Source organism: Falco naumanni, chromosome 9, assembly GCF_017639655.2.
Source record: "Falco naumanni isolate bFalNau1 chromosome 9, bFalNau1.pat, whole genome shotgun sequence".
Taxonomy (NCBI): domain Eukaryota; kingdom Metazoa; phylum Chordata; class Aves; order Falconiformes; family Falconidae; genus Falco; species Falco naumanni.
The window spans coordinates 17,297,193-17,324,933 of NC_054062.1; the positions used below are offsets into that span (position 1 = coordinate 17,297,193).

The 27,741-nt window shown below is 35.3% G+C and overlaps 1 protein-coding gene across 1 annotated transcript; it reads right to left on the reverse strand.

Moving 5' to 3' along the window:
• Positions 1-1,275: 1,275 nt before the first annotated feature.
• On the reverse strand, positions 1,276-21,143 carry CCDC172 (coiled-coil domain containing 172). Its single transcript, XM_040605649.1, has 8 exons — positions 21,065-21,143; positions 20,743-20,828; positions 17,264-17,380; positions 15,658-15,823; positions 13,540-13,641; positions 12,465-12,567; positions 2,157-2,244; positions 1,276-1,308 (listed from the first exon to the last, which is right to left on the reverse strand). Exons 1-8 carry the CDS (start codon positions 21,141-21,143, stop codon positions 1,276-1,278), a joined length of 774 nt encoding a protein of 257 aa, XP_040461583.1.
• Positions 21,144-27,741: the final 6,598 nt, after the last annotated feature.

A 27,741-nucleotide genomic window follows, 5' to 3' on the forward strand; every position in this document is an offset into this window, starting at 1 on the left:
AGAGAAAAAAAACCCACCTTATAAGGTTATCAGCTCCAACAGCACTGGTTATTAAGAATAATTTCAACCTCTTGGAATTATCCTAGTTAACCCAGTGGATCAGAATACTCTTTGATACCAGTGCTGCAGATCAAACCTTGCCAGACTTCAAACTGCAGCTGTGTCCCAAGGGGAGAAACTCTCCATCACAGGCAGAATTTGGTCAGCTTCCAAGAGTGATTTATTCCTTCCTTCTTAATAAAACATCTCTTGCAGTTATATGTGTGACAGACACTCTCTGGGGCTTGGAGAGCTCTGGGTGTAGAAAAACTAGTGCTGAGCAATTATCCATCCCACCAGCCAGGTAGGAAGCAGATTGAAAATTATTTGCACACACAATTGGATGTGACGAGATGATGACCACAGAGTGGACTGAGGCTGAGCAGAGTGAATGTTTTTACACTGTCCTACTGTAAGCACCTGAATCATAAAGTCAGTTCCTACTGTGGCGTTGGGAACTGCTGTACCAGTTACAGATCTTACATGCTTGAATGAATATAGTTCCTTATTCAGTGGAAATTCTTCACCAGTTCTCTAGAATGTGGACTTTTAATTTAGATTACGGTTTTATCTTTGCTGTCAAGTGCTGAAGGTAGCACTCAGTATTTTGTGGGTTGTGGGAGAGGAAGAAAAGACGTCTTCTCATGTAATCAGAAGACAAGCGCTAAGTAATGGCCTGGCTTACCACCAATGGAGGCATCTACAGCTCAGTAGATTTGGAAACCATTCCGGACTATCATGCAGGATATCATATCATCAGCAATCGTATCATGGCTGGAGCTGAGCTATTTCAGAGGGCTTGTTACAGAATTGCATTGTCAAAGTATAAAGTAAATAGCCACAGCTCCTGTTAAGTATTCCTTGATGTTAACAGCAGTCTTTCTTTCAAATAAGATCACATCACTACCTTAAAAATAGGAGAGTGTTCATTCTAAAAAATAGTACATAACGCTAGTAATACAGGAACTCAGCTGTATATGTTCTGGACTATGTACTGCCCATTCATGGGCAACAAAGAGGAAACTAAAGATGGATAGCTATTGAACTTGAGGATAAAACACAAAACCACCACTTTTAAATGAATAAACTTTTTATCTTAATGAAAAGTAAAGGCAGATACAAACTGTGGTTTAATCAGAAAAAATAGAAGCAAACCTGATAAAGCCTGTGTAAAATGGTTTTAAAGTACTCAAAGACTAGCTTCTATGACACTCTGTATCATATGCCACATGTTATTCACTTGTCTGAAGACTTTTTTTGTGATAGATTCTGGAAAAGAAAAGGAATTGAATTACAGAAAATTAAATCTAATGAGTTCAGTGTGTTCTTTACAGAGAAGTTTCTAAACATTGAGCTGTATTTTATGTTTCTGAAGTTTGACAAGCATGATAAAATTAACAGATAAAGTATAAGTAAGTTACACTCCTCCAACAGAAACTTGAAACTTATCATAACAGTCATGGGAAATTTGTATTACTTTTATTCTGCTATTGATGCTAGTGGCAGCTGCATCTTCATACAGCTTGATCAGGGACTCTGAAAGGAACCTTTAAAACCCCTGTATTTCAAAAAATGGGACTTCAAAATACTTTTTCTCTTTGTATTGTTACACAGACTGACAATCAAGAAATTCGAAGTGAGGACTGACATTTAGAAAAAAACACACTTTAATAAGTTTTTGTAAGAAATATGTGAGTAGAGAAAATAAAATATTACATAAAAGGATGTTATCATCATTCTATTTCTCCATATTCCCACTTTCTGTTTAACTGACAGCTGGAGGTAAAGATTAATTTAGCTCCTAAATGCATAATCTTTTGCAGCTTTTAAGAAACTAATGATTAGTACTAGTCCCCCAAATAGGTATTTGTTGTGCTAAAAATCTTCATCTTTAAATTTATTTCTATACTTCGCTTTTCTGTGAGAAATGGTACTCCTGGACAATTGGATATAACAGGCACAAACATAAGAATTGGAGTGCACCTGCAATGCAAGGTTGTTCGGCTGTGTACATAGTATGAAACCCTGCTTATCTAAAACCACTGCTAATCATCTTAAATTACACTTTTAAAGCTAAAATTCTCAAACACTTAAAACACATAACAAAAATGGCATACCATTTGCAGAATTTCAATTTCTGTTCGAAGAGTCTCACAGATACTTTCCCAATCATCATCCTTGTAATTTTCCAATTCTTTCTTAAGCCTGTGTCCAAAACAAAATACATTTTTGAGTCAGAGAACCATTGCTTGGGTAACTATTTTTTTGCAGCTTCTGTCCCAGTTTTCAGTTTGACTTATGTGAGAAAACCCTCATCGATCTATCTGCATGATCAGGATTTTAGTTCTGTAATTGGCAGTCCAATACGTGGCTCTCCCACCATATGGCTGGATTTCATTCAGCACTGGCAGTTGTGACGGCAATGTGAGGGACTTCAGAAAATGGGTTTTTACAAAGTATAACTTGAATAAGTACTTAGACAAATTTCTGGACTATGTCATTTTCATAAATCATGAAAGATTTATGGCCTCATTAGTCATCATTTTCTTATTTAAACATGGGAATTTGAATGTTGATACTTAGGAAGTACCATTTGTTACTGTTCTGACTTTCCCTGGGTATCTATGTGTAGCCACCGGTGGAGACAGAATGTTGGAGTAGATGGGTCCTCTGCCTGGCCCTGTGCAGCCATTTCTGTGCTGTCATTGCTCCATGCCCTGCACATACTCCACTGTTGCTGCTGTTCTCTCCCCGCTGCTCCTATTATTCCTCAGTGCTTACAGACTGTTTCCCAATAGTCTTAGCCAGGAATTCTCCAAATTTACTACAATTAGGACTAATTTTAATATAGTGATTTTTGCATTCAAAAAAGCATTAGTTCTGCTAAAAGGACACACCTAAACTTTGCACATCAGTGACTGTAGTACTTTAATATTTGGTAGGCCAAGAGTTATCTATGCCAGAGCTTTTAGTAGTCTGGTGAATACAAGGTGATGAGATTATACTGAGTCTTTCCATGGCTGTCGTAAGAAAAGCATAATGAGAAAGCTGAAGTTGCTTGCCCTTAATATATTTTCAGCAAACAATGTGAATATTCTGAGACATATAGACAGACTGAAAAAAAGGAAGAAAAGTAGATATTCTGCTTCTAATTAAATAGCAAAACTTATGCATCAAAGCAGGACCTTGTTTCTTCTGAAGTTAAGAGAAGGTAGCAACCATTCTTTCTTTTATATACTGTAATAGGGAATAAATTATTTAACCATATTATACAGACAGTGCACTCTTTAGCTGTCCTACTACATTGGAGTTTGTTTTCAAGACAAGAAAATGGCTTTATTAAAAGGTATAGCTTCATATGAGAGGAGCAGCTTAGTCACCATGCGGCATTAGAATAGCAGCATAAGGCTGGACTGTAAGTTAATTTTGCTGTTCCTGAGGAGAATATAAGTATCTCACCATCCATATGGAAACAGTATGGGATCTGTGTGTTTGTATTACAAAGGAGTAAATGCCTCTTCTTTCAGAAATATTCTTCCTGCATTTGAAATACATACAAGTGTTCAAACAAAAGAAAATTTTGAACTACACTTAAAGAAACAATATATTCACTGTACTGTAGTACATTGCCAGTTTACAGACCATTTTCACTGAGAGAAGTTCATGTCAAGGTCTAAGATCAGTTTCTGATCTTGATTAAATTGACTTCATTGCCTTGCCTCCTCATCTTTTTACACTCTGTGTTCTCTGCTAGCGTGATATTACAACCCTAATTTGTTGTAAGACAAACAAAAGCCCTCCTTTGCTTAAATTACTTTAGGAAAAGACATATTCCGTTAATCTCAGAGAAAGTGCTCTCTCATTGTCTTCCACATTGTAAAATTGATGCATAGTCTGTTTGCTAGTTGTCAGCTAAGAATGATACCAGTCCATGTTAGGTGTGCATTAAGGATAGAACAACTAGAAGATAAGCAGTAGGAGTTGCTTATCTGTGTCTTGGGATTGTGAATTAATTACTATTGATGATGTGCTTTCAATCCGTAATGTTTTGCATATGGATTTTAAAATATTATTTAAAATATTTTTTAAAACTTTAAAATGTGGTGACAGTACAACTTCTTACTTAGCATGGGTTAGTGGTGATAAAAGACATTCATTCAAATGTGATGTTTAAATTTTACATTAATCAATTGATTCTGCTTTCAGGTCTTCCTTCCTATTTAGAAGCTAGATAATTACAGTATGTGCCAGGAATATCATACTCGCAAAACAAGAGCTGTCTGTTAGGTTACAGTCTACACAATTAATGCATTGGAGACGCCTGAGTTACTGAATAAATGATGAAGTTTTACCAGAAGGAATGTGAGACAATGGAACTATTAAAAAAAAAATGCTTAACCTGGAAGCAGACTTAGTTTTTTCATTTTACATTTAAGATAAGCAGGATATTCATATTCATCTTTCCACTATCAGATTGAATGTGCAAACCAATTATTAATGAAACTATATTGTCTAGATGGAGGGCAGGTTTTCTGTCACCTTTGGAAATGGGAAGAGATGTACCTTTTGTCAGAACAAGGATTAACATGACAACTATACCCTTCTTAAGACTATGATAAAAAGCAAATCTGTTAAAAAGAAAATATCTGAAAAACTACATTAGCATTTGGCCTTGCATATCCTTTTTTTTTTTTTTGGTTTTGTTTTATTTTTAACATTTTGGTCTCCTTGATGACAATAAAATTCATCTTTTTAAAAAGTTATTGCACTGGATTAGCATTGTATTGGTGAGTTACAGCATCACAGGTAGTGGGCTCTAATGAACAGCTGTAGTTGAAATGCCATTATTTGTGAAAGGAGGTTTGACTATTCCTTTGAAAAATGTTCAAATAGTGATGGCAAAACCTAACCTTAAATCAAGTAGGTGGGACAACAGCATCAGGATTGTTTTGGATGCCAGCTTGCCCAAGGCTGAGCTCTGCTGTCAGTAGTCCATTTTCCATTACTCTTGAATGCCAGAAGTGATAAAGAAATGAAGGAGGAGGAGGTCACTGAAGATCATTGATTTTGCAGCTTCAAAATGAGCACAGCTATTAAATATCATTGGCATTTGTGGCTGATACACACTCTTCTTGAATTTCAGCTGCATATGCAGAAGCAAGTAGGAAAAATAATGGTGAAATCAATACATGCTGGTATTATGAATTGAACTATGATGAAAATAATGTTATTGTCTAACAGGTTTCTTCAAAAAAATAATCCACAGATTCAGGTTACTGGATCAAGACTTCAGCAGCCCAAACTTGCTACTGAATATCCAAGAATAATTTTATGTAAAGATGTCCCAAAGAAAAAATAGTTGGAGTAGAAGGCAGGGTGAATACGTGATTTTAGAGCCTTTTTTTTCCTAGGTGGGAATGAAAAACCCTACCTGGTTATTGCTGGAGTTGCAGAAGGAGCAGACTGTCTCTTGGTTATGTTTTGCTGAGACAAGTAAAATTTTTTTTTTGTATTTTTCTTCTTGTCGTTGCCTTGTTTATGACCACCATTTGATTTTTTTAACCATAAATACAAAGGAAAACATTAGAGTGTATTATAAAATGGAATTGCTTTACACTGATATACAAAGCATAGAATTTATGGTACAAAATGATGTTCCCTGAGAAGTTATATATAAATGAGAGTATCTATGTCAATTTTCCTGAATTTTTAGCATAAATATCAGGAAAAATATTTATCAAGGTTTGAAGACTTTATTGAGACTGAAGAAAAGTATAGAAGACTTTGGTTAATTGTCTCAAGCCAAGGAAGAGCTAATGCACTGAGCCATTCAGTCTCAGTTCAGTACTGGGACTAAATTAATGTGTATGTTTCTATAGTGAGAGCAAGATTTTGCTGGGTATCTACAATTTGCTGACACCACAAAACCAAATACTATTGATACAGCTGAAGAAGTCAATAAATTTCAGACTATTATCAATTGATAGAGGATGGGAGAAAATGAATCCTAAATGAAATTCAGTATCCCAAAATATAAATTCAAGCACTTGAGCTGAACAGTTAAATTATAATAGTATGTGCTTGATGGAGCAGAAATAGAATAAAAATTAAGAAAGTGATTTAGTAGTAATAATAAATGCTTGCAAGATGAAAGCAAACAAAGGTACTAGGCTACATAACAATGGGAATTAAATGTAAATTAAAATAAATAGAAATACCTTAGGTAAAACAAAAAAAATTTCAGCTTTTACTGCTCTGGATCAAATGCTGATTGTAAAATATATAATTATCATTGATTAAATCTTACATTTTGTAAATGCTATCAGGTAATTATTTATAGAATTAGCTACAGATCTTTAAAAGTCTGGGTTGTTTTTTTTGTTTGCTTGGGGTTTTTTTTGAATTTATATTCCCCAAATACATAAAATATCACAAGAAATCTTTCAGGAATGTATTATTATAGATGAATAAACATGGAAAGGTTAAGGCACACTGAATTAAACTGCACATTTAGGATGAGATTTGCTTTTATGCAGATAGCAAACCAAAGTTATAATGACTTCTTTCCATAGAACTGTAAGAACAAGTTACATGGGAAAATAAATATTAAACATACAGGCATCAGAGACATCAAAACCGAAATATGTTTCTAGAGGTCAATAAGATTCCTATTGAAAGGCAGGGAAAATAAATATGGGTCAATGATTCTTCTAGTTCAAATATTTTCATTTTTCTACTGTGCATGGAAAATTAGATCTCAATTTGGATATATTAATAAGGCTACCCTATTGCTGAAATTAGCATCTCTATTCTGTACTGCTTTGTTTCATGTGTACTGTATAACTTCTCAGAGGTAAGAAGGATTTAGAATTATCCTTGTTTCCTTCTGCAGTGTGGACTCTCTATTCTCTGCTCGTGTTCCAGGTTGAATGCATGTTTCTTGAAAAGTAGGTGAGAGATTTGTACACAGTATTCTTACACTCTCCTGGTTTTCGTTGGAAATACCTCTTGGTTTTACCTCTTCCACAGCTATATTTACTTTTGATGTTTATAGTTGTCTTTGATTACATAGTATGCTCAGGCCTCTCTTTTCCTTTGCTTCCAGGTACCTATTATTGGAATCCTTAGTTTTGTACAAGTACGTGAACTTGCACTGTGTATAGTTGTATTCCTCCACTTTTTTAGCAACTCCACTCTAAAAAGTCTAGAGTTTTTCAATTGTTTTATACTATTGTCTTGATTTCTGTTCTACAGTTGTTATTTAAAACACTAAGCAAGGCTGGCTGTGACTGTAGTTACCTTCTTCAAGCCCCAAAATTTCTTTTTTCAGACCTATTGCTGTTACTATTGGTCATCTCCTTACTTAAAATTTTTAATATGTCTTCTCCAGGTTAACTAGTAGTTTCCCATGCAGGATAACATAGAATACTTGACTAATGTATAGATAAATAGCATCTGCATTTTCTTGTCTCACCAATCGGTTGTCTTATCAAAGGAAGATATCATTAGTCAGATTTTATCTACTTTTTGTAAATCCATACTGCAATTTATAATGGAAACCTATTTTAACGTAATTCAAACTGTAATAGTTCCACTAGGCACTGCTATTAAAAAGAAAAGCTTAAAAAATCGATGAGGAGATTGTCATTAAAAAACTCATTTTGAACCACATATATTAGTCCAGAGATTGCTATTTCCTGATTATAAAATTTAACATAAAATTAAATTGCAAATATATATTATTTTTTTTAAACCACCAGAACCATGCATGTTTCCTGTATGATTTGTATGAAAGAAAGCATTGCTTTTTCCTTCCTAATTTTGGTAACAGTTTCTTTTTCTGTCTTATAAGGTACAAGAAGAAATACTGTACTTTTAGGAATTAGGCAAGTAATCAAAGCTTTGAACTATTTAAAAAGTAAGCTGACTTCATGTATTCCCCTTCTGCTACTGTTTTTCTGAAGTAGAACAGAAATCCAGGTTTCAAAGAAAAGTTTTATCCTTAGTCTACCTTTAAAACAGTGTGAAAAATACCAATTGGAGGTAAAAAGTGTCTGGTAGTAGTCTAAATAAACTTAAATTAAAATTATTTCTAGGTTGCTTTACTTAGGGCAACATATAAATTTAAAATTAAAATGTGAAAGAAGATAATTAATATAGTAAGTAATTACAATGAATAGAATAGTGAAATGATTTAGCTAAGAATTTACTGGTATCAGTTAGTTTCTGCCTGACTCCTGTATTGTTCCACTTATGTGATGCAACTTGCTACCTGCCAGGGAAATGTGACTCAAGACGGCTGATGTTCCTGCTGTTTTGTATTTGGGGGTGGCACTGGCAGAACAGCTGTTTAAAAATTAAAATTTTCTGAAAAATTCCCTCTTTTCTTTATTTCTTTGAATTATTCACCTGTATAGTGAGACAGTTTCCAGGGTGCCTACTTTGAGTAAGAAGGTACCGTGTCTTATCCATAACTATATCTGTGTTTAACATTCAAATTTTGGTTAGCTTTTTCCTGTATTTGATGTATATTAGAACAAGCCTGTAACTGCAGTACCAACAGCTGGTTAGAATTACTTGTATGTGCTTCTTGTGACCTTTTGTAATTCTTTGATGGATTTGGGAGAAATTTTATGAAACTGCAGACATGGTATAGGGCATTTTTCTCAGATCAAAGATGAATTGCTATAATTTGAATTAGCTGGCTACACTCTTCAGCTGAAATGCAATTTACTTTAAGATATATACCTAATTGTAATGAAGATTCTTGCCTTGCCAGCTACTTTTGATATTGATTTTTAAGCTGGGACAAGGTATGTGATACAATAACAGACATACAGGGTGACCTGGGAGCTACATATATCAGGTTATTGATGCTGACTGTCTCTCACATTTGTTTTAAGGAAGCATTGAAAACATTGGTACTTTTGCCATCTAAATGAGTCTTGTGGTTTCCTGCTCTGTAAAAAAAGAAAAAAAAATTGTGCTTATTACATAGGGAAAAAAAACTTATTTTTGATTCACATTCCTTGTGTCAAAATATTCTTATTTTTACTGAAAATCATATTTAATATCTATGAAAACTAAAATACTATTCTTGCAATAGATTCTGTAGAGGGAAAAAGGCTTATCTTGTTAGGCTAAAAAGGGTTGTTTTTCAAACAGTCAGTTCAATCATATTGATTTTAACATGACCAAAACAGACTCATATTAAGATATATGCTAGTATATGTAATATTGTATTAATCGGCTCTTTGGCTGTAAAAGATCCTTTGCAAGTGCCAAAGGTGTATCTAGACTGCCAGGAGGTCTTACTGGTTCAACTCAGGTGACTGCTACTTCAGTTTTTCTCACTGACACTACATGAATTCTTCTCTATTCTCCAATTCCATTCAGAAGGCATCTGCAGGAGCGGACAGGGTAGTTTTTCTGGAGCAGATCTTTGAGTGAAGTATTGGCAAGCCCTGCGTAAGCAGCCGTGGTCCCTCAAATCCTTCTGTGGCACATCACAGGGCATGCAACACACATGTTAGGTATTGTCATTTTGAACCAGCACTCTGCTGCGTTGGACATAACTCCTTTCAGTATGTCATGGATTTTGGATGGAAAATACATGTAGATACACAACGTTATATCTTAACATCACAGAGACACTACAAAGGGACCAGAGCAGATAAGATGTCCACAAATGCTAGGCAGTGTGGAGATGGCAGGTTTGTTGCAGATAATGCTGCCTCTGAGCAGTGTACGAACAAGCCAATGCATATGTATTGATCTATGGGCTGTGCAACCCACAATGTTAGTTTGTTCATTGGATAATTCAGACTGGAGAGATGTCAGGAGGTCATCTAGCCCAGTGTCCTTCTCAAAGCAGGGTCAGCTACAAGGTCAGACAAGGTTACTTGGGGCTTTATCCAGTGAAGTCTGAAAACTTCTGAGGATGAAAACTCTTCAGCCTCTCTGGGCAACCTTTTTATTGGCTATACTATCCTCACAATACACATATTTTCCTTAAATCCATTCTAAACCCCTCTTGTTTCAACTTCTGCTTTTTGCCTTTTGTTCACCCGCTGTACAGCATTGTGCAGATCCTGGCTCCATCTTCTTGATGACATCCTTGTAGGTACTGGAGGGTAATCAGGTACCTTAACAGGGACCATTTATGTACTGCACTATTAAAAGCATATAATACTTTAAATTCCCTTTCATTCTTTTAATTCAGTAGTCCCAACCAAGAAGTGATGTGCAGGATTTGTTTTAAAAAAAATTGATAGAGTTGTATGAGCCTGAGAAGGTTTGGTATAATTCTAAACAGCACAGTGCTATGACATACAGAAGTAGACAAACAAGGATCGCCTGCTTGGCTCTACTGAAAAGCAGAACCTATTAGTGCTAACATGGAAGTACAGTGACATAGCTATGTTGCTCCTGGCATTTGAGTTAACTTAATCAGGGCTGTCTCTCTCTATAAAGCATTGATGTTTTCTGATCAAAAGCAAGTGCAACATAAAAGTACGATTTAGGCAAAGCTATCCTAAATTTTGTTCAGTATCTGAAATCAAAAAATATTTCAATGTAAAGAAAATTTCTTCTATATATTATTACACCTCAAAGAGCACTTGCTTTTTTGATAGTATTAATGGCAGTAGGAGCACTTTATATTTGGCACTACATGTAATTATCAAATAATGTAAGCTTATACTGACCATAAAATGAGGTATTTTATGAAATAAAAAAAAAATCTCATCATCCTTCCTGCTTTGATTGTAAATGCCACTAGCTGTTTCTTTTAGTTAATAGAATTTAATATGTTTTATCCATTGTTGTGTTTTACACCCAGATAAAACCAAAATATCATTCCACAGGACTGTGAGTTAATTTCACTATGCAGAAAATCAGACATACATGGATTTGAATGATTTGCCTAGGATCTCATAGCAATCAGTGGCAGAGCTGAGGATTTAAAGTAATATGGTGTTGGCTACTTCTTTACCTTATAGATGGGAAACCTGTTATAGAAAACTAATTTGGATATTAAGTGGCATCATGGCAGTAAACTATTCCAAAGGAAGCATGATATTTAGAAGGAAGTTGACAACCTCATGTATCACAAAACCTAATATATAACAATGGAATGAATAATGTAAAAGAGTGAATTATAACATGCTGTCTTAATGAATTGCTGCTGCTGTTATTATTATTTACACTGTCTTCTAGGTATATGTTGAATGCAAAGTTTTTGCTACTGTATGCACATTTGTGAGCTAATTAATTTTAATGCTGAGGGAATTTTGGCCATGTCTCAACACTATGTAAGAGGTTGAAAAGAGTTAGTAATAGGGCTGATAGATCATTTTCTTTCAAAAACCTATATTCAGCAAAAAATGGGCCATTACCAAACTGTATTTCAGGAAAATGATCAGGGTTCTCTGCAAAATTTTATTTTTCCATTGGAAGTTTTCAGAAAAAAAATACTGTATTTATTTATTTTTGTCAAAACCATAGAAATATATAGGGGAAAAAATGTGATGGTAACAAAAGTCGTGTTCCCCCTAACAATTTCTATTACAGAATATTTTGGACCGGCTTTTCTAGGAGGAGTTCCTTTGCATTGCCTATTAAATATTTTTAGTTATCCATGGACATTTTCGTCTGGAACACTATAAAACAGGAAAAAATTGGTTAATTCTGTGATATGGGGTTTTCTGGATTGGAAGATTTTCAGTTGAAACCATTACATTATTTTCTGCATAGTGAAAACACAAATGTCACACTTAAGCAAACTGAGAAGAGAAGACTCATTACCACTCAGTTCCTGGGAAGCAATATTTACTATTAAGGGAAACTGTGCCAATTCTTCTGTCTTGGTTAAATCTTCAAAATTCTGTTCTAAATTAACTTAATTAGAAGGCAAACTAGAACTGATGGTAGAGTTCATAGAGAAAATGAATCTGCATTCAGTAGCTTCAACACAAAGCCCACCTGACCCAAGGAGGTTATTGTGGCTGATCCATTCCATTGCAGTCAGTCTCTGGGGAGGGCTGTACAGCCAGTCAGCAGCAGTACGTATAGCACTGGGTAGTTCATCAGTACTTTGTGTGTCACCACTGTTTTTACAAAAACTTAAGAACAGGCCTTCCACCCAAGGACCAGTCTTTTGCTCTTCCTCCAAGTTTGATTGATTTCCTTGCAAACACTTTCAGTTTTTAGTTTATTGGAGTATGCATGTAAGGGTGAAAGGCTGTATATAAACAACAGGAATTTGTGTTCTGTAATAAAACCAGATGATTTCATTTGGTTTTTGAAAATTCTCTTGATTTCAAAGAAATATTGTACAGGAAAGGTATAACAGTCATTGTTACCAAAACTGGTCTGCAGTTTCAAGCCTAAAATTAAATATAGGAACTTATTAATCTGAGTCTTACCTTAAACATTCAGGATCAGCCTGAGGTTTTCCAGTGACATGAACTTTTTCTGCTTCTAAATCTTTTGTCATTCTTTCAGCCTCCCTGATTACTTTCTCTAGGTCTAAACATAAAACAACAATTACGTTATATATTAACCATCCATATTCAAAACTTCCTACATTTTCTAAATTTAACTTTTTTCATATTTCTTTGTGAAACTGTTTGTAGGGTAAAGGCATCTAAATAAAGAACATGATTAATTTTATTATTGTATTTGGTATGCATATTACAATCTTCCAGAAAATTTTGTTCCTTTTCCCAATTTATGCCCATATTTACAGCCTGTCTTTCTTAGCTCTCCTTCAGTGACATGTTATTTACACATCTGTAAATAAGTTACTAAACCACTTCTAGACTACATTTTTTAATCCACATTTAAAAATCTTCCCTATTGCTTGTGATCACCTTTGACACAGAACCTTTCTTGGTTCCCTCTGTGTCTTTTTAGTTTTTTCTTTTATAGGGATTCCTGTGTATTTGACACATTTTTCCCAGCTTGCTTTGTAGACTTCTTTTATACACAAACTTTCCTACCTGAGCACACAAATATCAGTAAAGAAATGATGATAGTTCAATTTAAAACTCAGAATTTACAACTACTGCCTAGACCAAATCTGCCTTTATCAGTCCAAGCCATGTTGCTTGTTAAACATTTGAATTTTAGTGACTTTCTTTAATTATAGGTTAATGTTTTTTAAACAATATTTATGTTAAATTCACTTTGAAACACCAGATTCTCCATTTAAGTATATGATTTATCAGCAAAAGCAAAAATTTCTATTTCTTATTTATAGCTTATGATTCAGCCAATGTGTAGACCTCAGTACCACTGACATTTAAAATAAATCTTATTGAAATCCATAATATTTGTTATAAACATGTTTAAACATTATGCATTACATAATGTAAAAACATATTAAAATCTTGTTTTGATGATATCTTTCTTGAGAAAAATAAGTTGACAGAGAAGATTTTTTCAGAAGCATTTGTCAAGCCACAAATAATTATCATAACAAGCGATTTTCAGGCACACCTCTGAGTTCGCTTTGGAGAGTAAATAAATTCTGCTTTAATTCATTCTTCTGCAGCTGGAGTGCATTTAACTGAACGTTTTCATGTTCCATTGACTCCATTTCTACAAAAAAATGTATTTTTAAATTAAAATGCATTGCAGTTTTAGTCTTCCTGATATAATCTTAAATATTCTTAACTACTTCTAGCAATCTTCAGCTAGTCAGAAAGAACCTTAAATATAAACCTAAATTCAACTCAAATCAGTCATATAAAAAACCCCAACAACGCAGTTCACAGGTAGTTATGTCATATAATGTATTCATAACTATGAAAGGAAATGGTTTTTTACTATTATTAAGATGTTTGACATATTTTGTTGACTGGGGATGAAAAAGACTGTTTTGATTTAGAGTTACTTCAGCTATAAAGGAAGATGACTTATTGAATAGGTGGTGAAGAGACTCATCTCAGCAGACATCTCTCAGCATGACTGAAAAAAACCCTCTTTCAGTTTAGCATTATGTACATTTGAACCTGATCATTGACAGCATCTGGAATTAATTGTGATTGTATCTCTAACAACTGGAGGTCCTTACATAATTTCTTTGTTATGAGTTACTTAAACTTTTCTTTTTAGTGTTGTCAGTGTGTTCAGGGCTGTAGCAGACAGAAAGACAGGCAAATTGTACCCCCAGAAAGGTGCAATTTAAAAGGATGGAATCAAGACAGCGACTGAACCTAGAGAAGAATGTTAGCTACCTTTCATGTCCTACTGATCATTTGACTGATCAGATCTGACTGAATACGTAAAAATTAATCATTAAAAGTAACAGGTGTCACCAAATAAAGACTTCTTTTCAGTTGTAGATCAGAATCAGAGCCACAGGAAATACAGAAAGAAGGCACCACCAAGTATGATCTCAAATAGATAGTCATATTTCAGTAACTTTACATCAGATATTGGGAATTCAAAGTGCCTGTGTGCTTGGTGAATTATAGAATCATGAGACTGGAAAGGACTTTGAGGGGTCATCTAATTGCATCCAGCCTTTTAAAGGCAGGATCATCTGTACCTCTGTCATTTCTGACAGAAGCTTGTTTAACTTATTTTTTAAGACCTTTGGTAATGGAGACTCCTAATTTCTTCGGTAATGGAATCTCATAAGGCAGAGCGTTTCAGTTGTTCACTGCTTTTAGAATTCTAAACAGCCAGTGAGTCTCTCCCTTACTGTAGTTTACACTAGTTACTTTTTATTCAGTTCAATATAGGTATGAAGAATACATTGATTTCATTTTTACAGAATCCTTTAACAATTTGAAGACTGATGTCCATCTTCCATCAGTCTTTTCCTTCATAGATTAAATAGTCCAAATTCTTTCATTTTTTTACTGCTTATATTGTCCACATCTCTGATCACTCTCACTGGTCCCATGTGGATTCTTTTCAGCTGATCCACATTTTTTCCTGAAGTGTAACACCCAAAACTAGATGCACAGTACTCCAGCTAAGAGCTTAACTGCCCCAAATAGAGTAAAGGATCATTTTGCATGTCTTAGAGGCCAGAATTATGTTTATGTCTCAGTGTAGTGTTGGCTTTCTGATGTCATTGTCTCATGTTCAGCTTGTGATCCATGGTGACTCCTATCTCCTTACTTTTATTTTGACTGTTCTGAGAAATCTCGTATTTTGTGTCTTAACTCAAAGATAAAGTTATACTGTGGCAGTAAAAGACCAGTCCTACAAGACAATTGCACATATCATTCTTTGGACGCTAAGTAAATTTACATAGTTCAACCACAGCTGATTATACTCGGTGCCAACCTAATGTAGTATGTGGTGTGTAACAGTGCACTTCTGTGCCAACTAACATTAGACGTTGGGAGACACTTCTGCAGGGCTGCTTCTTCCCCTCATGGTACTCATAGTCAGAAAGGACTGAAGGGGATAGGGAACAGAAGAGGCTTTAACTATTGTTGTGTGACATGGTTTGACAGATCACACTTCCAGTTTACTGCTAAGAGGAAGTTCCAGACAGCAAGGGAATGGAATTAGAATTATTGTGTTGCCCAGTTATGTTTTATTGATACATATTTATTCTCTGGTAATTCAAGATAAATGGTTTAATATAAGATTTACCATTTTTCAACAGAGTTGCCTCATTCTCTAAATCATTTATTTCAGTCTTGACTTTTTTCTTAATCAGAAGGTCTCTATTACTTGTTAGTCCATATTCATTGTTAAACTCTGTTAATTCCCTAGTAAAATTATCTTCCTCTTCAGTAATTTTTCTCTTTGCATCTGTCTGACAAAAGGAAAGGGAAAACTGAATGTTCAGGTGAAAAAAAATCTTTGTTAAGCCAAGTAGACTGAAACACAATGTTGTTTATCCTTAAACTTGTGGTATAAATGTAGTATATTTACTTTTCCTGACTTATGAGAATATGAAAATGGTGTACAGGTCTATAATTTCATCTGTTGTTTTAACTTTCCTTCTTCTGAAAAAGTGAAGGATATATTCTTAATAAAAAAATGTTTTAAAAATCACTATGTTATATTACAGACTTGTGCCAGCAGTTTTTCAGTTCAACTCTGTATTGAAATTAGCAGAAAGTTCTGTTTAAAGCCAGTAGCACAGTATGGGCACTCTTTTTTTAAATTGTTATTAAAGGAAATAAAGGTGGTGTTTACACCTCTGCAGAATGCAGACTAACTTTAACTCCCTCAGTAATTACCAAGAAAGCTATAGTTGATAGGAAGTCACTGTTTCATTTCCTGGAAAAAATATTCTATAAGAGAAAGGCATTATTAAGTTCCTTTTAAAAAAATCTTAACTGATTGCTAAATTAAATAAAATGAAATGACCCTTATACACAGGAAGAAAGAAATTATAACCTTTACATCAAGCTTGACTGGTTACAATTAAAAGAAACTTCACACTTCACAGGATATTTAGCTTTTATAGCTAAATGATTTTTCTATGATATTTATTTTTCCCTTTTTTCTTTGTATAACTTAAGATTGGGAATACTTTGGAAGCTGAAGAAATATTTAATTAAAAGGATATCTGTCTAAAGATTTAGGGTTAATACAGGTTATTCATACTGAATCTTTAAAATTTAGCTCTGTTAATTTAAGGCATAAATACCTATGCAGAGAAGACTACTCATCTGTGGCATTTCTTGATGTCTAGAGATCCAAGGATCCACAATGAGGTAAGAGGAAGGCAATATTCAGGTTAGCACAAGAGAGGACTGAAAAGCTTGCCTGTGTATGTTGCAAGTAGCTACCTTTTAAGAAGTGGCTAGGTGTGTCTAGCATCAATGAGATCGTGTGGTATGTCAGGGATCCTAAAATGTGGTGTTGGTCTCCCTGAGTTTTAACTTTGATACTTCTCAATATGCTTTGTGGATGAGCGAGTCCAATTTAAGGTCAGACTTTGTTCATTTTCTTTGATAAAGGAAATAATGTGTCAGAATTGGAGTTCAGTCATACAACAGCACATGTTAGAAAATGAAGTCAAGAATGTTAAATCAGCTTTCCAGATAAACTGCAGCATACATTATCTTAGATCACGGGCTTAAGTTAAAAGTGAAAATTTATCTACATTTACATTAAGTATGCTAGAATAAATAAATAAAAATATTTTCCAGTTTTAAACCATTACTTCCACATTCAAATTTTAAAGCTGACTGCTCTCATACAGTAGACAAACATTGTCTGAATACCGTAGCTGGAAACATACAAAGATTTTAAGAAGAGTGCTCTTTTGCTTAGTAAGTTCAGCTTTCTGTTTTTCTAAGCTGTCTTCACGTTTCTTCAGAATTTCTAAGTAGAATTGTTTTTCAGACAGTTGCTGAACCTGCCAAGAGGGGAAAAAAAAAAAAAAAAAAAAAGATTGTAGAGTAAGGTAATTGTTTTATTGTTTCATATACTTTGATATTGTACATAAGGGTCTTGGTCCAGTAAAAACACAGCTGGCATAGCTGCTGGACTAGTAAAAGAGCAGCAGCTCTTTTTTCCCTGAATAATCTTCCAATATACTACTAAGTTTTGAAAAGCATCCTTTATTGAAAAGCCACATTTAATGCTAGTCCATCTGTCTAAAATGACATTTTAAAGTCAGCTCAGTTTAGAAGACATATTTACAGGTTAAACCCAGGAAAAATATTGATCACATGGGATCTTGTACCCAACATAATACAGTGTCCTCGATCTAATTGTGTGAATCTCATGACGTACCAAATCAGAAAATATTATCAGAGGGACAGAGGTGCAACATCATTGTTTTGACTGAGTGGCTGTACACATCATCAACTCTGCAATGCTACTATTGCATATGTGAAAGATATTTTTCTGAGCAATTTCTGGAATTCTCAGCCATGGAAGTGCAATGGAAATTGGTTAAAGGCAGTTTGACCATTACCCCTGCCACCCCCCAGCCCCAAAATTCTATTTTGCATACAGCTTTATTGTTAGTTTTATTAATTTAAAACAGTAGTTTATCTGATAGAAGGGTATGCTGTTTAACCATTGCATTTTCAAAATTTGCTGAAGCGTTCTTCTCAATTTTCCAGCACATCTGCTGTATCGCTGTCTAACCTAAGTTAAGATATATGGTGGGATAAACTGTAACAGCAGATGAATAGGGAAGAGCTAAGCGCTGAAGAGTCTTAAAGGATGAGAATCATTCGTCTGATGAAATGGAGAAAAGGAGGTTAAGAGAATGACTCAGACTGTAATGCTCAGAACAATGAGTAGGGAAAGTAAAGTTAGCAGAATTGCCCACAGACTGTAAAGGCACAGGGTAAGTATTGGGAAGTAAATTGAATAATCAGGCTGATGCACGACTGTTTGTGTGCGCAGAAGCAGAAAAGACCAAGTAAGAGTGATATTACAGAGGTAAAAATGAGAAGTTTGTAAAATGAAATAATGTAGATGATTTTGGAGAGGGTGCAGATGAAGTGCATCTGTTCAAAAAAGGAGGAGGATAGTGGAATCAAATGACCTAAGACTAGAATGTGAGAGTCAGAAAGGAAAGGACCAGATTTTTTCCTTATCTCTTGTATGTCCGGTGTGCTAAGCGTCCAGGAAGTGCTTGCCTCAGAAATATTTTATTTTTACATATTAATTCAGAGAGAGTAGATGGTTTTACATTGCTGTATTACACTACTGAACATAACTTAATCTATGCATTTGCAACATTTTTTTTTTTAAGAAATCACTGAGCCATGAAAAGCAAAATGCTACAATTCGGGTTCTAATTACATGCTACCTGATTTTACAGGACAGAGTAAAAAAGTAACGTTTCCTAGGAATCTTTGATTGACCACAGGCAGCCTCTGTGAAATAGATGTCAAAACACTTTTGAACTCAGTCTCATCTGCTTGGTTAGGCGTAAGCTGCTGTGCGTGCATGTGCTTGGATATGTAATACTTACACAAAAGTGCAGTTGTTTGGTGTGGGATGCATTGAACAGCATTAGCTGACAGCATTGTTTAGTATTATTTAAATTACATAAACTATTGTAGACATATGTAAACTTAATTCCTGTACTGAAAAACAGATCACTTGAAATACTTTCAACAACTATATAACCTTTAAACCTAAATACAGTCTGATTGAAATGCATTTTCCCATTCCACTTGTTTTCTGTATCATTTTCTATCTATAAATGAATCAAAGTCACACTAAGCAAGCAAGTAAAATATATTTTTTGTGAACATCAGTGAGTATATTATTAATCCTGATGGGTAAAGCACATAAGATTTAATTAGGAATAGTTCTTCAGCTCTTCCCATTAGTCATTTACAGTAATGGCTCTACGCTTGGGACCTTCTGTACCTACCACATAAACCCTGATTATAAATCACAATGCATCAATAACAAATAAGTATTATAAACATAAAATCGTGATGTTCATAAATAAATTTATGAGCAAGCCTACAAAGGACATTACCTAACAAGCAACATCCAGATATAATCTGCGTTGGTTAAATAAGTTACTATTTTAAAGCACTTTGGGGCTTTGAGATTGAGAATAACTGCTTGTGTGAATAGAGTCTCAATCTGCAACCAGTAATTATTTGTAAAAGAGTTCTCTTTTACACTGATCCCCTTGCAGTAATGTTGATATTTACTATACGTATTACATAGTCTTTTACAAAAGGCAGAAAAGTCTGGTTTTGGAAGGATGAAAATCATGCCCCAAACATTTATTTTCAGAACTAGTTAAGGCAATCCTCTAAAGGTTCTTGAAGATGTTTATTTAAGCGATAGGATACAACAGTTCCTACTTCAAAGGAGGCTCCATATGCTTTCCTGTTGTGCACAAACATTCTGCCAGCACAGACACTTAAGAGCACAAGGGATGATATTTAGACTTTATTTTCAGGCATAAGCAAATGGTTTTTTAAATCATTGGTAACCACAAGTATTAATGGTGAAAAGCTCTGCAAAATGGGAAGCTTAATCTGAAAAGACATCTGCAGTTTGGTTAAATGGAAAGTGTAATAAAATCTTAAAAACACTAAATAGATTTGGAAACTTTTCTCTGTCTTCGGCATCCCTAGAAAAACTCTTTGGCCTTACGAGCGCTAACTGTGAGCCCAGGCTCACAGGGGGATCTTCAGCATACCACTCCAGATCCTGTGAAGTAAACACAGGGAATGTTTCCGTGTGTTTTCCGTGAAAGGCCTGTAGTGAAGGGCAGTGGGCAACAGAGGCATGGCTTCCCAGCCTCCAAAGGGAAGGCTGACAAGCGCCAGGGCTGTTAGGAGAAATTCTCCCATGGCTCCTGGACAGCGGGCCTGCCTGTGGCCCATGCCTGGGGCTGCGTCCTGGGCTCAGACCGCGCTGGCACCATGGTGGGCTCCCTGCCAAGCGCTGCCTGCAGGACAGGGGTGACTTCCACATGCACTTGTGCCATCACCAGTGTTTCCAGACCTTGGAAGCATTATCTGGAAAGGTTCCTACCCCTGAGGTGAGCGAGCCCCTGAACACAGCCAGAGGCCAGCCTGAAAGGTGAGCTCTGTGAGGGGGGAAAGACCTTGACAGATCTTTTTTCACCACAGAAACACACGGTCTACGTTTTCTCAGTGCCGTGTTATTCAGTAGGTAAAGCAAACTCCTTGAAAATGTTAATGAATGTACCTGAAAGAATAGGTCACGTGTTTATAAACAATATATTTCATTATTATGTGTACTATAAACGTGCCTGCTTACCTTGGTTTCTAATTTCATTTTTGCAGTGCTCAGCTCTTCTTTTATTTGGTTAATTTTTTCATAACTCTTATTTATGTTGAATTTAACTGCAACACAACAAAAATCTGTAAGAAAACACGCTGGGTTTGTAAAAGTTACATTCTTATAAACCCATGCCATTGGCAAGAAGCAGCCAGCCTGGCTGATGCCAAGCTTTCACCAACAAAGGTCCCCTCATGACAGCACCATGGGGCCACCCTGCCCTTGCCCCAGGACATGGAGGGGCCATGAAGTGTGGTCAGTGCTGACCCCGGCCCCACAGAATGGCGGCCATCAGGCAGACCTTGCTGGATGAGGTGCCTTTTCTCCCTCGCCTGCTTCTCTGTGAGCTCTATTTGCTGGAACAAAGCATCCAGGTTCATTTCTTGTCTTCTCGTGGAATCTGTGGGCTCTCTGGGCCTTGCTGCCTTTGAAGGGGGTTGGTTGGTTAAAGCCAGGATGCCCTGGAGGAAGGTGAGGCTGGGCCCAGCCACAGCCCCATCCCTCAGGGCTTGGCACGCTTGGCTCTGCCCTCTGGCCTCTGCCTCCCTGGGGTCAGGAAATAAACCCCAAACCACAGAGGGAAGCAACCCCAGCAGATGGGATGCAGCAGAGGAGGAAGAGGATGGGTGAGTCATGTGGGCTGCAGAGGGTAGGGGGGTGAGGGTGAACTTGGGCAGAGGGAAACATGAATGACTGGCCCGGGGAGCCCACACAGGAAACACAGGAGATGGGAACTTATGCTCATCTGTGAAATGCTGGTTCCGACATGGAGTCTGCAGAGTTTGGATCAAACAGCTATGGCTTTATTCCTCTTGGACCACACACTTTATACTGGTTTTGTGCTGCTCAGAAGCTGCTTTTTCTACTCCTTTTTTTTAATGGCATGAACACCATCCTTTTAAAATATTATATCTGCTCAGATTTATTTGTCTTTTGAAGATCGATATCTAACCTTAGATGCTAAGGAAGTAGGCTAAAGTCTGCTGTCATGCAGAAGATGGTAAGCATGACTACATCAAACTTAAGTAGCGCTGATCAGACCCAACTCAGCTGCGTTTCACCACTAACGTAAAATGACAGTTTCTGTTCCAGTTGGTCCCAGTAAGCAAAGATCATAAGGCAGCCCATTGTACAATCTTCTGGAGCATACTTGTGTATGAATTTACTGTGCTCTGAGCTTCTGCAACTTTCTAGTTTGCACATTACTGGATGGTATACCTAGGAATGTAAATACCCAGTTAAAAATGTAATTCATATTCCAGGGTTTGTTCCTACATCTTGAAAATGATTAACTACATTTCCTGCAGGGAATACCTGTGTGAAGTTGGCCTGTTTGCTTTAGGGCAGAAAAAGCCTGGAGGAGTGGAACCTTATAGCCTTCCAGCCTTTTTAACACTGAAAAAGATTAGGATTATTGACAGTCCTGTCTTGTTAAAGAGTTTTCCTCAGAAGAGGTCTGTCTTAGAATAGATAGGCAGCAGCAAAGTTCAGAAATTAGATAGAGAAAATCTTTGTAAAATGCAAAACAATATATATGAGAGTACAAATGTCTAATTAGTGAAAAAGCCACTCTAAGTTCTAAGAATGAGTCTGAGAATTCTGGAAAAATATTTTGTTATAACATTTACTGCTTAAAAGGCACCATGTTACAGCTTATAGCGTGCTATAAAATAGTGCTTTTTAAAGAAAAGACATTGCTCTATTTAAGAAAGAAAATGTGGGATCTGATGAAATTTAAAAACCTGAACCTAGCACATTATGTTGCAGAAAATGTAAATTTTTTATTTTTTTTTTAATAAAACAAATTGCAACTGAGGGAGAAGAGTTCACAAAAGTGAATTTAAAAAGTGTTTCAGAAACGAAGCTTTCTAACCAAAGGCCAAAGGAAAAGCAGATGAGTCAAATGGGAACATTTGGTGATTAAGACAGTGATTTGTTACACAGGTCTGATGAGTGAAAAAGTAATTTAAAAAAATTCTAGAAAATTAACTGCTCTATCAGTGGATCAAGGAGAAAATAAATGAAAAGCTTTCTTTGAAGTTTTTGAGACTTGACTGCTTTTGTGTTTCAAACTAGAAAGCTTCTGTAGGCTGGGATAGTGTTCAGTGTCACTTATTAAAGAAATGACTGTGTTTTGTGGAGGGTGCTTCAGTGCCTCTAATTATGGCAAAGGAACTGCTCTCCCTAGAAAGAAGAGTCTGGCTCCAACTGTACTTTCTCACTGTCTGAGAATGACCATTCAGAGTGATTAACAATTCTGGAGAAGATTCCTTCAGAGACTGAAAAAATTCGAAGCAGTAAAAGTATTTGACATTAAAACTTCATAGCTTTTGACTCCTGCAGCTATTTGCCATGTGCTTGCTTTTTACATGGTAAATAACTCGCAATAACAACTCAGGATTGTATAAAGGGACCATGCATATGAAACACATACAAGTGCTTTCAGAATTGGGATCAAGGCCATTACTTCAAAGGCATGCAGTTGCCTGGCTCCCATGAAATGGATGAGATGGTGTGAACCTAAATGTTTCAGAATAAGAGCAAAATGTGAACTGCCTTTGTTTGACTCCAACTTTTGCAAAGTATAAGATCTTTTGTAAATCACTAGCTGTTAGAAAGGTGACTTTAATTTTATTCTGTCAGTCATATCAGTACATCCTAATCTTAATCTATATCTGTATCTTAATCACTGTGCTGTAATCAGGTCATGTCTTTCTAGTGTACTTCAAAATTAGTAATTGGCCTTTGTAATCAGGCTGCTGTGCTAATAGTAAAGTTTCTTCTACAAGTTTTTTCTCTAGTTTGTGTAGGAAGAAGAAAAGAAAAATTTTGTTTGTAATTTCAAGTCACTATAAAAATATTTATTATTGTAATTTATTTCTAAATCATATATGCTCAGATTGTTTCAAAAATTGTTTATCTGAAAGCCAAAAATGAAAGAAGAAAAGGTAAAGAAGTGGCAGGGTAAAAATTAGATGATGTTATACAGTCTTCACCCTGAATATATATATATTAGAAGCTAGAAATTAGAGGATTGTAGGTGCTTTGTCCTTAAGCACTGTTAATATTATTTTTTCCATATGCAAGCTATACTGCTTACTTTCAAAAAGTTGTATTTATAGCAAAACTTCTCAACCTACATTGCTTTCGTCTTTCTTTGCTCTTGGTGTGCTTTATATTTACCATCTATTTTTGCACTAACATTTTTCTGCCTTATATGAAGGAATAAAGCCGTGCGCGTGTGTGTGTGTGCGAGCACATGTGCACCCAGTAATTATTTCGAGTAAGTAAGCATAAAAAATAGCAGACTTATTCAAAATTAATTTCATAATGTGTTTTTTAAAATCAAAGCATTAGCTCTACTATTTAAAAACTCATTGTTAAATTACAGCAAGCAGTGTAAAATGGTAATATGTAATAAAGTGGTTTTAATGCAAATCAAGAGCATTTTGTGTGGTTGTTTTCCCCCTCGTGCTGGCCACCCATTGCACCACAGGGGAGGATGGAGCTGTTATGTCTCTTCCATTGCCTGTCTCCTGCCCAGGCTGGGTGGAAAGTGGGGAGCACAGGAACAGCAAAACAAGCACTTGGTGGTCTCTGCTTGAATATATTTGAGTTCCTAGTAATAAAAAGAAAAGAAAAAGAGAAAAAGAAAGAACAAGAAGGAACTCAGCTACTTCTGCAAAACTACAGCAAGACAGCAGAGAAGAGGAACATTAAAATGCAGTAATAACCTATAATTTATGATCTATCTCTAAATCCCTGAGGAACTCAGGTTAAATGCAGTCTAGTAGTTATCTCTGGAAGAGAGAGCAAACCACTAACCCACAGACTGGAAGCTCTCCATTTCTAGTAGGCTGCTCAGCAAGGGACTCACGAATGAAAACCCTGTTTCCTTCTTGTAACGGGGAGGGAATGACCTACAAAAATTCATATAATAAAATATAAAATAATGGAAAATGTAGAAATAAATCCCTGTCAAATTATATGCAAATGAATACAAAACGTTTCTCTGTGCCTGAAATCCCTATCTGTCTGTTTTTTCAGGTGACAGAATTGTGAGTTAGTGAAAAGCTGGGTGTGTTAATTAAAAAACACACTAAGTAACTTTGTACTCCCCTTAATATGTCTGGCTGCAATGGAAAATTAGCTATACTCTTTTCCACTTTTGTAGGAATGTAAACAACTTCACAACAGATGTTCTTTATAAGGACAGAGCCTGCTGTTTGCATTGTGATATCTCCGTTTGAGTCTTACATCCAAGATTTTGTTTAATTCCATCTGGAAAGGCTTCATTGGATCCCTCTGGATTACAAAAGCAAAGATTAATCTTTCATGTTTTTAAATATAAGTTTTCTATTGTCTTTTGTTATAATCACGCAACACCTGCTTTCTCTGCTGATTGGTAACTGTGCTGTTATATAGTTGTCCAAGTTGTTCCTCTGTAGTCTTTTAGAGTCTTACATGTATTTTAGTCATCTCTTTTACTGCATCTATCCTAACTCTTCTTTACTTTGCTGTTCTGTAGTATTTGGATAAGCGACAAATGAGGTGCTCATTTTGAAACATTTATCAGAACTCTTATTTATCTTGGCATAATGGTAGTAACTTCTCTAATGGAGAAAGAGCTTTTCAGATCTGGAGTGCATATCACAGTACAAAATACTGCCTTGGCTTTACATTTTTGTAGTAATTTTTTTTAATTTGGCTGGAAAACTGCAGTTTGCTTTACATCAATACTGTTATTACTAAGTTGGCACCCAGTGGAATCTACAGCACAGTGAAAAAAACACTATTTAGAATGTAATTGTTTGTATCTTCCATTTATAAAAGAGATTTTAAAAAATTTTTTATTAGCAGAAATGTAAATGAGTTATCCATTATGTTGTAATGTCTTATGACAAGATGGGTGCCATTAAATCTTCTGAATAAAGGGCTGTTAAAGAAACATTTTGAGAACTGGGACTTTCATGCAAAAGATGTAATCTTAGATTGAAATGCATTAAACAATCTGTTGAAAATACTTCATTTTAATCAAGTATGGTATTTTTCCTATAACCATATAATGCCAGTACGCTAGCTTACCTCTTTTTGTCACATACATTTTATCTTAATCATAGAAAAATCTGAATGAACAATGAAACATAAAAAGTAATAATTTTAAAGTTAGTTCATCAAAGTAAAAAAAAAATATTTCCATTTCAATTGATTCTCAGAAGTTCATACACAATGCTGCTAAATTATTAGATGAGCAGCTGTCATTATTTCTTCTAAAATATTTCAGGAGATTTTAAAATGTTTATGTTTGTTCTTTAAGCTCTGTTTCTACTTGATGCTGCAATTGTAGAAAAAATGTGTAGATGACTAAAATGGAACTGCTTTATTGTCTTTATTCATAACAGGAGGCATAATTTAGTGCTAGGTTAGATTGTTATACTTGTGCTGTATGCTTTAAAGCCAAACGAGTTTCTCTGCATGCTGATAAGAACGCCCATACGAAACTAAGGGTCATCCATTACACTTTTAGGCTTCTCTGCTAATGGTTTTCATAAGATTAATTTTACAGTTCCATCCATGTTCCTGCTTAAAAATATAACAGATATAACAGTTTCCTTAGACATTTGGAAGGCTTGGATACATGCCCATGGCCTGAATTAGGCAGCAATAGAGATTATTCCCCATTCCATGCAAGTGCCCAAACCAAGGAAGTACTGCCTATTTGAGGAAAGGCTAACTCAGTTTGACTAAAACATTTACCCTGAATCTGAAAGACTGCTTTTAACATAACTATTGAAACTGCATGGTCTCATAGATCCTCTCACCAAAATTGGGCCAGATGGTAGGTATTTTTCAGTGACAAACTGTTTTGTAAGAAAGTTTTGAATTCTAATTATTTATTCAGGGAAAAAAAGCTGTTGTCCCTACTCATTCCAAATAATCTGAACAGTTTTCAGAATACTACTTTCCTCTGGAATATTGTGGAAAAAGTATGTTCTACCTGCATGTTTTAAAAGCTGCTTTGTAAAATCCAATCTAATAAATTTATCTCTATAAAACTGTGTCCTCTGTTTTCTGTACAGCCCTTTGTGGACAGAGGAACATATTTAATGAAGACTTAACAATGATAAATAACACTATATAAATTTAACTGCCTATTGATACAGATGTTATGCTACAATTTAATGTTTTTTCGAGATGACATAAAAAATGAGAACCTATAGATAGAAGTTGTGCTTCTATCCCTTCCACATTCCTTCCCACCGATGATTCGAGAGATTAGTTATCTTTAATCCTGAAATTTTCAAAGGCTTCACAGCACACATCTGCATACATATGCCAGGACTCAGTGCCTAGGCAGGATAATAAAAGCATTAAATTCAAGTACAGTAGAAAATCACAGCTGCAGTAAGCATGTATTATCAATTGTGCCACATTCATGAAATAATAATTTGCATTGTATTACAGTGACTTCTCTTCAGAAGCATTAAACATGTCTATTTACAGATTGTGTGAAAAGTATGTAAATAATTCTTGTGGGTTTGTCTTTTTACAGCTTCTCTTTTTAGAAAGAAGATAACATAAGGAAAGTGAATTAAAATAAATAGCAAAGATGTTGCTTCCTTTAAAATAATGACATTTTTCTTATTTTGAGAGTTAAATCAGAACATTTTAAACACTCTCAGTAAGTCAGTTCTTTGAATACAAAATTAATATACATAGTTGAAGCTGCAGAATTTATAAAAGTGAATAACACATTGTGTTTTCATATGTGTTTTCACATATGTTTTGGCCTGTGCCTCTTTCTTTTTAAAAAAATCATGACTATGCTGTTGTTGATGGTGTTTTTAACCCTCTTTTTCCATTGCTAAAAGCAATACACATAGCTTAAATACCAGTTTAGAACCAATTGTTGATTATGAATGGTGTTAGATCTTCCAGTGCTGCAAAAAGAAAAAAAAAAAAAATTCATTAACCAAA